The sequence below is a fragment of the Triticum urartu genome, unplaced genomic scaffold (genome assembly GCF_003073215.2).
Source record: "Triticum urartu cultivar G1812 unplaced genomic scaffold, Tu2.1 TuUngrouped_contig_5336, whole genome shotgun sequence".
Lineage (NCBI taxonomy): Eukaryota > Viridiplantae > Streptophyta > Magnoliopsida > Poales > Poaceae > Triticum > Triticum urartu.
The window spans coordinates 1-11,361 of NW_024116005.1; the positions used below are offsets into that span (position 1 = coordinate 1).

The 11,361-nt window shown below is 47.5% G+C and overlaps 1 protein-coding gene across 1 annotated transcript; it reads left to right on the forward strand.

The window, feature by feature from the left end:
- The first annotated feature begins 5,691 nt into the window (after positions 1-5,691).
- Positions 5,692-6,489, forward strand: LOC125529096 (protein PELPK1-like). The gene has a single exon (XM_048693509.1). It carries the CDS (start codon positions 5,731-5,733, stop codon positions 6,214-6,216), a length of 486 nt encoding a protein of 161 aa, XP_048549466.1. The 5' UTR covers positions 5,692-5,730; the 3' UTR covers positions 6,217-6,489.
- Positions 6,490-11,361: the final 4,872 nt, after the last annotated feature.

Here is an 11,361-nt window from a genome sequence, read left to right on the forward strand (position 1 = left end):
GCCGCTGGTTTTATAGCCCCCCGCCGTGTGTACGCGTGGCGGGAGGGGAGGCGTCGCCTCACCCGCCCGTGACGCGCCACCTGTGAGGAATGCATGGCAAGGCTAACCGGCGGCAGCCTTGCCATTGATTTCCCATGGGAAACCGAGTTGTTCTGGGGAAGATGAGGCGCGTGTCGCTGATTCGACGGGCCCGCGGCTCTCTCGTGCCAAAACCGCTCGTCCGGGCGCCCCCGGGCGCCCCCAGCGCGACGGGTTTGGCCTGGGGCCACCGGTGCCAGTTTCGGCGCAAACCGGCGAAAAACGGGCTCCTGGGAGACGACTGGGCCGATTTTTGGGCACCGACGCGGAAAAACGCCTGGGAAGGGCCTGTTGGGGGCGCGGCTGGAGATGCTCTTAGTGCCAGCCCTTGCACACAAGTAGATCTACGTTAGGGACCGCCAGATTTTGCAATCCTATTTTGGTTTGTGCTTTTTAGGGCATCACCAATGCCGACCTTCAAATCGCTACATACGTTCAGACCACGCAGTCCAGGTGTGTTGTGCCATCCAACACTGGCCTGTATCATTCCGTCGTGCGGTCCGTACGCATTTTCTCCCGCAAACCAGAGAGAAATGTGGGGGGTTTTATAGGTGTCCAGGCCGCTGCCACGCCCTCTCCAAACCCCACCCGCCTCTCCCGCGCTCTTCATCAAATGGTCGCATCACTTGCCGCGCCGCATTCATGCTAGCCTAGAGCATGCAACGGCCGAAATTGATGCCCGCGATTCGGTCGGACGGGAGGGCTGCGCAAACACATGCGACCTCTCGAGCGTCGCCGCTTCAATGCAGATGCCGCGTCCCGAGAAATCAACTCTGTCTGCTGCGCCGCATTGAAGTGGGCTGACCGTCCCTTCGCCTGGCCTGGCCGTGGCTATTTAAGCCGTGCACCGCCAACACATAGAGCAACACCCTTCCTCCCCGAGTACCGTCCTCCTTCCCCTCTCCCTCCCCGTCACCTTGCCGAGCCCTTCCACCTTCCCAAGCCCAGCGGCGACGCCGAAGTCCTGGTTCTCCGCGCCGGTGGAAGTTCTTCAAGCGGATCGTGGCGCCGCCGCCTCGCTCTTTGGACCATCCATCTCCACGACGACGATCTCCTCCGGCAAGGAGGACATAGTCATCTCCTCCGGCGACGAGAAGGACTAGCCGCAGCAGCGGCCCCGTCTCCACTCGTAGGCGGCTTTAACGGACGAAGAATCCATCTGTCAGATGGAGATCATGACGTAGTGTTTGCTCCGTCACATGGGCCCGGTGCCACCACGGCGCGCGTGAAGGAGGAGCCACCGTCCCTGCCACGCGTCCGCGTAAAGCAGGAGCCAGCATCCCCACTCCGGCAGGTGAAGGATGAGCCGGCGTCCCCGCCGCGCAACTGCGGCCTCTGCATCGGCGGCCGCGTGAAGGAGCTGACGTCTCGCCAACACCTTCGCCGTGTGAAGGATGAGCCGCGTCGCCCCCGCCGCACAGCCGCTACACGCAGGTTGACTTGCCGTCGTCGCCACCACGACGCCACCGACGCCTGATAAAGGAGTAGCCATCGCCTGCGATCCTGAAGGCGCGTGGCCGCATCCTCCACTACCTCTGAGGAGGTGGTTACGGCGGTGCCTCGGGCTTGAGGCCTGTCGTGTCCGAGGTGGAGCGCGCGGTGAGGCAGCAGGCATGGTACGACCGGCGCAATGCTGGTCGCAGCTCCACATTCGCCAAGAGCGATGTGGCGCCGGAATGGGTCTGCAACGACCTTGACCTCGCCGCCGCGTGGGCGCTTGATCGGTCCATCACCAACGCGGACACGACCGCCAGGCGCCGCCGCCGCCTTGACAGCGAGCTCGCCAAGATCGCCGAGGAGTGGTTGCTTAGTGACTGCTCCGCCAACGCCGGCAGGGGCAAGGCCGCCGCCGGGGCTCCTCCGGCGCCGTTGGCAGTGTTAAAATTGTGTCGAATGTTGTGTACAAGGTAGGTTACAGTTGGACTATGAGTTGTATTGCGTATACATAGGATGTGGAGTCGTGTCCTAGTAGGACACTTGTATCCTAGGCCTCTCATATATAGCGAGGGTAGACACACGATATAACTAATGCCAACATAATAGCACCGGAACGCAGGGGAAGCCGGCGGCATGTGCCGGTGTCCAGGGCGACCGGGTGCGGTATTGTAGCGGTGTCATGGGGAGGAGCGCCATAGTCAAGCCCTGGGGATGTAGCCATGTCGGTGAACCTCGTTAACAAATCTCGGTGTCGTGCCTCGCGTGATTGCTTGGTCCTCGGATGATTCACGGAATGCCTTGAATTTATTCTAACAAATGATATCAGAGCTAGGTTGTTTGAAGGTGTTGATCGCGTTGATATGCAGAGCAATCAGAAGCGCCGTATCGCGGCAAGCGGCGAGTTCGCAATCTCGACGAGATCGGACTGCAGTAGCGGCGGATAGTACGGTCGTGTGTGCACAGAAAGCTCGACGTGCGGCGATGAATCAGAAGATAAATCGGGCGAGCGTACAACGGAAAAGCATGCTAGCGGCGGCGGATCACAAGGAACCGCTGGGCAGCAGCGTCTGTGCAGGCGACGGCTGTCGTGCGCTAGAGCTACGTGTGCAAGCAAAGAGCAAGCTGGAGATTTGTTTGGAAAACAAAACTGGACCGAGTCCAGAACTAAGTCCTCGTGTTCGACTGGGAAACCTACAGGTGCGCTACTAGGTAGCAGCAAGGGTCGGGTCACCGTACAGGACAGAGGCAGCCAGGTCCAAATCGGAAGGAAGAAAAATCCATTGATGATACGCATCCATTGGAAGGCAAGCACAAGGCAAAGCAAAGCTAGCATTGGAGTTTTGTGCAAGGGAGCCGAGCCACCACGTGAAGGCTAAAGATTATAATTCTTTTGGTTTTGCTAGTAGTACCCGGAGGTTTTGTCCGTGTGCTTAGGGTATCGCGTGAAAAGCTTGAATAATTTTCTGCAGCCATACAAAGAACCATGGCACCAATGGGTACCAAGTTTGAGGTGGAGAAGTTCACGGAACTGAAAACCTTGGGTTATGGCAGATAAGGATGAAATATTTGTTGGCACAACAGAAATGCTTGAAGGCGTTGCGGGAAGTCATGTCAGTGGTGATGGAATTATCATGCGATGGATGGAAATTCATGGAATGGTTTGGGAGCCTGGGTCAGACTTGTCAGTCTGACGGATCAACGCAAAGTCGGTTGGTACAGAAGACGGTGGTGGGATCGGCGACGACATAGGTGCGTGATGCTGATAGTGACCGACTTCTGGGGCGTGGTAACACGTGGCGCAGGCTCGAGGGCTTGTGCAGCTTCGACAAGACTATGGCGCGGGGTTGATTCAAGACGGTGCACATGAGAGCTTGAAGTTGACGGGGCGTGAGGGTGGACTGATCATCTACCATAGAGTCATGTTGAAGGTGGAGCTGGATTGAGGGGCTACGGTGTAAGGATCCAAAGAATCGAAGCCTATTCAGTGGGAAAAGCGAGTGACACGTAATTTGGACTGAAGCCCAGTGGTCTGGTGGAAGCGTGAAACTCGTCATCGGTCGGTGATGATCGGTGGTACTCTGCAGTGGGGGTTGAGTGGTGTGGTTTCGCGACCCTTGAGACTCGACCGGGACAGCGGAGGCTCGACGCGGTAATAGCGGCGAGGCGTGCGGTATGCACGGGACATGGAGACGGTCCAGGGCTCTGGTGGTCATACATGTGGTGAGACAACTGCGAATTTGACTCGGGATGACAACAAGCAATGGTGAAATTTCTTCAAGTTTCAGACAGGTGGTCAATAAAGGAGCGGTGATGTTGAGTTCAGGTAACTCTTATGTGTGACACCCAATATGTGATTTGTTCACTTTCATGCAGGTCAATGGTCAGTGTGTGATGGCGTTGGACTGATATTCTGAAAGTTGGGAGCACCTAGAGTAACAAGGAACTTAATTTTGCTCGAGCATTGACTGTTGTCAAGAAAAGAAGGGACTACAAGTTGCAGGTGGAGTCACATGGAGTCTTTGAAGTAGCAGCGGTATTCATGGGATAAGCTCAAGTCCAATGTACATGAAAGTTTGATGTATTGACGAATTTAAGGTGGTGAAGAATATTCGCCAAGGTGGAGTTTATTAAAATTGTGTCGAATATTGTGTACAAGGTAGGTTACATTTGGACTATGAGTTGTATTGCGTATACATAGGATGTGGAGTCGTGTCCTAGTAGGACACTTGTATCCTATGCCTCTCATATATAGCAAGGGTAGAGACATGATGTAACTAATGCCAACATAATAGCACCGGAACGCAGGGGAAGCCGGCGGCATGTGCCGGTGTCCAGGGCGACCGGGTGCGGTATTGTAGCGGTGTCATGGGGAGGAGCGCCCATAGTCAAGCCCCGGGGATGTAGCCATATCGGTGAACCTCGTTAACAAATTTCGGTGTCGTGCCTCGTGTGATTGCTTGGTCCTTGGATGATTCACGGAACGCCTCGGGTTTATTCTAACAGGCAGTGGCCAAGGCGGCCCTCTGCAACGTGCAACAAAAGGTGGAGTGGCTCCTCCGTGAGTGGCAAGCAGCCGCCGGACAAGGCTGTCACAATCCTCCGGCATCCTTGCGCCACTGGAGGGACGACGATGGCACGGACAACGACGATGGTGCGGCAAGACAGGGCGACCATGCTTATGAAGTGGTCGTCCGATATTGGGTTTAGTTTTTTTAGAGTTTTTAGTAAAACGGTCGAAAAATCGTCTGTTTATGTAAATTATATCCGAACTCGAATAAAATCCGTCTGGTTTCATGAATTTTATCCGGTTAGTTTGAACCGTTGTTGAAATGTATGCAGGCAGCGCTGGATGACAGCCCCCGGCACAGTGTCTGCGGACTGGTCCCCTAATGTTCACGGACAAATGCCGGAGCAATTTTATTTTTTGACCGATACTGGAGCAAATTTGCGGGCCAGCATGCCCTTATATCTGGAAACTCTAAAAAAACGACATATTATAACAACTAGATGATGCCCCGCACGTTGTTGCGGGAATGTTTCCAATATTTCAATAAAATTTTGATTATATGAAACATGAATTCTTGAAACAATAGTTTCTGAAAGTATATAAGAATTAAATGTAAACAACATAATAAAATGGAATTTTACATGTTGTAGTGGATTTTTAATATACATAGTTGCATGTTGAGGTTGACCTTTTCTTATGCATGTTGAATGATGAGGTGGTATATTTGCATGTTGAGAGAAATATCTTAGTGGGGGCTAGCTATTTAGATATAGAAGATGTTGTGATTTATATTCCGAGTTAATTAATAGCCTGTTAACCTCCAGGCTGGTTTTGCTTCGGCAAAAAATATTTGTTTACTTGCATTGCTTGTTTTGTTGAACCCTTGGACATAACGTTTCGTCTTCACAGCTGACCTAACATTGTTGATGTTTTGAACGGTCGTACCTGCCCTGCATGCAGCTTCACGGCGTCCACTACTGCAGCCCAAACAACCAGAGTGCTATTTACTGTCCCTCACCCAAAATCTTGTGCAGATATGGACTCAGAAACACGTACATTGGACAAAAGTGCAGACAAGTAGATGAACAAACTTGTTGCAAAATCTGTACTCTCTCCCCACGCGGCCTTTTGCACCCTATAAGTAGCCAGCAGCCCCAGCTATCTCTCCCACACTCAAACTGCACTGCCAGAGCTAGCCAGTGCTGCACATGTCTAACACTATGGCTCCAAAAAACTCAGCTGTCTTCCTCCTTGGGCTTCTTCTCTCATGCGTAGCCATGAGTAGTGCGGCGAGAATCCTTGAGGAGACAGCTCCGTCCAAGGAAGAGCACCAGACCGTGGTGCCACAGATTCTCAAGGTAGAGCTTCCACCATTCCTGGAAGTGCACCTACCACCTAAGCCTGAGCTTCCTAAGGTGGAGCTGCTGCCGGTCCATGAGGTGCACCTACCACCCAAGCCGGAACTGCCTAAGGTGGAGTTGCCAACGTTCCCAAAGGTTTACCTGCCACCCAAGCCGGAGATGCCCAAGATAGAGCTGCCAACGTTCCCGGAGGTTCACCTGCCACCCAAGCCGGAGATGTCCAAGGTGGAGCTGACGCGGAAGCCCGAGATGCCCAAGGTGGAGCTTCCACCAAAGCCCGAGTTGCCCACTGTTCCCATGTTCCACTTTCCAAAGCCGGAGGACAAGCCATGAGAACTGCCTTCTCATATTGTTGCCTTGTTTTGCTTCGCTCGTACATGTACCCTAGTGTTGTGTTGCGTCGACGGTCTGATTGTTTAGTCGTGGTCGATGATCATTGTGAGACACACGCACACATACACACACCTAGGTGTCCCATAAATGTAATCTAATTATATGGAACACCTAGGTGCCCGGGCACCTAGGTGCCTGTTATAGTAAATGATATTCATTATGCATGATGTACAATCGGCGACACATGACTTTCCAAACTTTGTTTGCATGCTCTATCAGCTCTAATAGGCAATTATTGCTTTCCAAAAACAATATCCTACTACTTTCCTTGCAATGATTCTTTTCCAAACAAAAATGGTATGTATATACACTTTGATTTTTTTAAGGTATTAGATATGACCAAATAATATGAAATATTGTCGCAAATGTTTGTATGTGTAATTACGACATATATTATGCATTCTTCTGATGTTTTACTTTTCAAGGTATGTAGTGTTAAAAAAATTAGGGCCGTGTCACACTTTTTGGCGACTAATATTTCTATTCAAAATAAGGCCACCAGATAATACAAAATGTAATCTAATTATATTTTACTTTTCGAAATATATATGATGCATGCTGAATATCCACACATGATCTTTTCCTATGTACATATACCCACACACAATTCTTTTTAGTTTTTGGAATGTACTTTGCATGCCAATACCCATACGTGATTTTTCGTACGTACATGGACCTAACATATCATACCTGCATACCCTTTTTCAATACATGCATGCTTTGAAGATATACATAAAACTGATATACTTTGAACGATATATAACCCAAAAAATTATACACCATTTTTAACACACGCAAATTATTTTGAGACATACCGGTAAATGATATTGGAGATATACCCAGAAATAGTATAATTTACATATACGACAGATATTGACCAGGTATATGAAAAAGTTAGTACGTGACTAGGTATACAATTTTTATAGGTATATGAATTAGTACGTGACTAGGTATACGATTTTTATAGGTATATAAATTAGTACGTGACTAGGTATATGAATTAGTACGTGACTAGGTATACGATTTTTATAGTTATATAAATTAGTACGTGACGAGATATATGAATTTTTATAGGTATATGAATTAGTACATGAATTTTTATAGGTATATGAATTAGTACGTGCCAAGGTATGTAAAAAAATAACACATCAATAAAATAACACATCAATAAAATACACGTACCATGCATGGACCATTAATTGTTGATTTTCTCTCTCTTGTTTAATGAGGGCATTAAGTGTCCAGATCAAGCAATAGTTCTTTCTTAATTAAAGTGTCAATGTTTAATCCATTAGTTCTAGTACTAATACAGGTGCACGCATCTTAGTGTAATCTGACGGTTTGTAGGCAAGGTGCCCAGGCACACCTAGGTGCCCGTTATAGTAAGTGATATTCATTATGTATGATGTACAATTCACGACATATGACTTTCCAAACTTTGTTTGCATGCACTGTCAGCTATAATAGGCAATTATTGCTTTCCAAAAACAATATCCTACTACTTTCCTTGTAATGATTCCTTTCCAAAACGAAAAAGGGTATGTATATTCCTTTCCAAACAAAAAGGGTATGTATATACGCTGTGAGTTTTTAAGGTATTAGATATGACCAAATAATACGAAATGTTGTCGCAAATGTTTGCATGTGTAATTACGACGTATATTATGCATTCTTCTGATGATTTACTTTTCAAGATATGTAGTGTTAAAAAAATTAGGGCCGGTCACACTTTTTGGCGACTAATATTTCTATTCAAAATAAGGCCACCAGATAATATAAAATGTAATCCTAATTATTTTTTACTTTTAGAAATATATGATGCATGCTGAATATACACACATGATTTTTTTTCCTACGTACATATACCCACACACAATTCTTTTTAGTTTTAGGAATGTACGATTGCATGCCAATACCCATACGTGATTTTCCGTACGTACATGGACCTAACATATCATACCCGCATACCCTTTTTCAATACATGCATGCTTTGAAGATATACATAAAACGGATATACTTTGAATGATACATAAACCAAAAAATGATACACCATTTTTAATACACGTAAATTATTTTGAGATATACCCGTAAATGATATTGGAGATATACCCAGAAATAGTATAATTTACATATACGACAGATATTGGCCAGGTATATGAAGAAGTTAGTACATGACTTGGTATACAATTTTTATAGGTATATGAATTAGTACGTGAATTTTTATAGGTATATGAATTAGTACGTGACAAGGTATGTAAAAAAATAACACATCAATAAAATACATGTACCATGCATAGACCATTAATTGTTGATTTTCTCTTTCTTGTTTAATGAGGGCATTAAGTGTCCAGATCAAGCAATAATTCTTTTCTAATTAAAGCGTCAACATTTAACCCATTAGTTCTAGTACTAATAGAAGTGCACGCATCTTAATGTAATCCGATGGTTTGTAGGCAAGGTGCCCAGACACCTAGATGCCCCAAATATATATATATATATATATTAGCCCACTGGATGGAGAACGCATGATACAGATTGAAAGTGGGAATATAATACCACTTAACCATAGTTTTGCAGATAACCCCCTCCCCTAACAAAAAAAAAGAGAAAACGAAATGACTCACGATCGCGACTTGGAGGCGGCGGCGATTCAACTGCTCGATGTGTGCCGCCATTGAGCCTCCTCCTGCGCCGATGGCCATGTGCCCTAGCTCCCCGAAGGCCCCATCCTGCCCTCTTCCTCATCCCCCGTCGGCCACGTACGGCCGCGCTAGCCGTCCGTCGGCCCCGTCCAGCAGCGCGAGCTCTCCACCGGCCGTGATCCCCTGCCCTCCATCGGTCCCGTCCAGCAGCGTAAGCCATCCACCGGCTATGATGTCCTGCCCTCCGTCGGCCTCGGCCGTGAGCGAGTGCTCTATGCCGGTCGTGACTCGCCCTTTGGAACATGCACCACTGCCGCTTGTAATAAGTAATGGTGTGGACGATCCTCTGTCCCGTGCCATGAACCTGACTCCTGGTAGTAGTAATACACATGTAAGCAATGGATTTATTTGATGGTTGCTTTTCTTCCTCCATTGATGAAAACTGATCATGCAAATGCCATGGTTGCTTTTCTTAGCTTGGTGGTGATTTGGTTTGCAAACCCATAATTGCAATGAAGGACGGCATGATATAGAAAATACATCCTCCCCTGATCAATTTGGATAGCTTTGGTACACCAAAAAAAGAGCTATGGACGTCCCTGTTTGTGTGAGTATCAAGTATCATTATCACCACAACATAGTTCAAATTCTGCTAACAATTACTAACTTGTATGACTAATGGGTTTTGTAATTTTTAGATTTCATCATATACACTCAAACGCGATGAGAACTTAAAGCCGGCTGTAGGAATGATATTTGACAGTATGGAAGCAGTCGAGGCCTTTTACAAGGCTTATGCACACAACGTTGGTTTTTCAGTTCGAGTTGGACAGAACAAGACTAAATATGGATGAAGAGGGGAAGAAAAATGTTGCTGGACCGAAAAAGAAAGTGCCTAGAACATGCAAGAAGTGTAAGCAGGTTGGCTTCCATGATAGCCGTAGTTTCCCAAACAACAACTAAGAAAACTACTGGTACTTTTCGTACCCATGCAATTATTTTTCCTTTCAGAAATATATAGACACACACAAACTTATTTGTTTTTTTGTCAAACTGCAGGTGTTGTTCAAGCTCGATCAATCTTCTCATTTTCTGAAATTTTATGATGAATTTCAGAACGATAACTTGGTGTTCAAGCTGATGTGCGAATTTTAGATGACCATTCTGCCTACATTTTCCTAGGAGATTATCATTTTATTTCTGGACATTTATGCCTGAATATTGTATTACTGAATATCGTAGTTCTTCGGAATGTTTATTTTTTAATATTCATTAAAATGGCCATGGTGGAATTTCGTTCATAGTGCCAGGATTTTGTGTCTCATGGCATGTTGTTTGCTCCAGTTTATTGCATACAAGTGATGTTGAAATCAGTGCGTGCTTATGTCCTTGAATTAGCAAGGCCAATGTTGAGTGTTGTTGGTTTTATCAGATGTACCTTGTGGTAAACAGTACTGGTGGTACAAAGGCAATGCTGAGTGTTGTTGGTTTTATCAGTTGACTAAACAGGGGCAATGCTGAGTGTTGTTGCTTTTATAACTAGTACATGCCTCACTTTTAACAGGAGATGTTGTTGTCTTGTGAGGCAGACAAGAGCTATGCCTTTTTGTTGGACGGCCGTGTACATTGCAAGCATCAGTTCTTCAGATTAGTAGTATTTCTCTTTCCATAGAAAAGTTCTTCAGATTACTATTATTTCTGTTTTCATAGACAAATCCTCATATTTCTGGAACCAGTTCGCATTTATTCTGTAAATCTGCAGTTTCAGTATGTACAGCAATGGCGAAAGAGCAAAGATTTCCTGTATAACCACATCCATTCAAGTATTTTCTGTACATCCACTTTCATTCAGCTGCAGCAAAACAACAAGGATATCCAATTCATCATTCAGTATTTCAGTTACAGCAAAACACCTACGTTTTTACTCTGTACAGCGGAACTGCTGCTTTGATGGTTGAACAAGCAAGTCGTCAGGTTGCCGTCTCAGGGAGGCAGCACCATGGCCGCCGGGTCTTCCTCGTGTGGATCAGCACCAGGTCGCCTGGGGGCAGCGCTAGGTCGCTGGGCCGCGGAGACCGCCGTGGCGCTGGGGCATCACGGTGACCGTCGGGTCGCCGTTGTATGGGGCTACCCCTGCCACTGCTGCTTTGATGGTTGAACAAGCAAGTCGTCAGGTTGCCGTCTCAGGGAGGCAGCACCATGGCCGCCGGGTCTTCCTCGTGTGGATCAGCACCAGGTCGCCTGGGGGCAGCGCTAGGTCGCTGGGCCGCGGAGACCGCCGTGGCGCTGGGGCATCACGGTGACCGTCGGGTCGCCGTTGTATGGGGCTACCCCTGCCACTGTAGGCAGGGTCGGTGCGGTTGAGTCGCCGTCGCTAGACAAGCGGCGCCGCAGTCACTCGCCATCGAATCGCCGCCGCCGCCTCCAAGTCGCCCTCGCGAGT

Bases quoted from the DNA above. Each gene is read 5' to 3' on its own strand.
- LOC125529096 (XM_048693509.1), top strand. From the start codon at position 5,731: ATGTCTAACACTATGGCTCCAAAAAACTCAGCTGTCTTCCTCCTTGGG.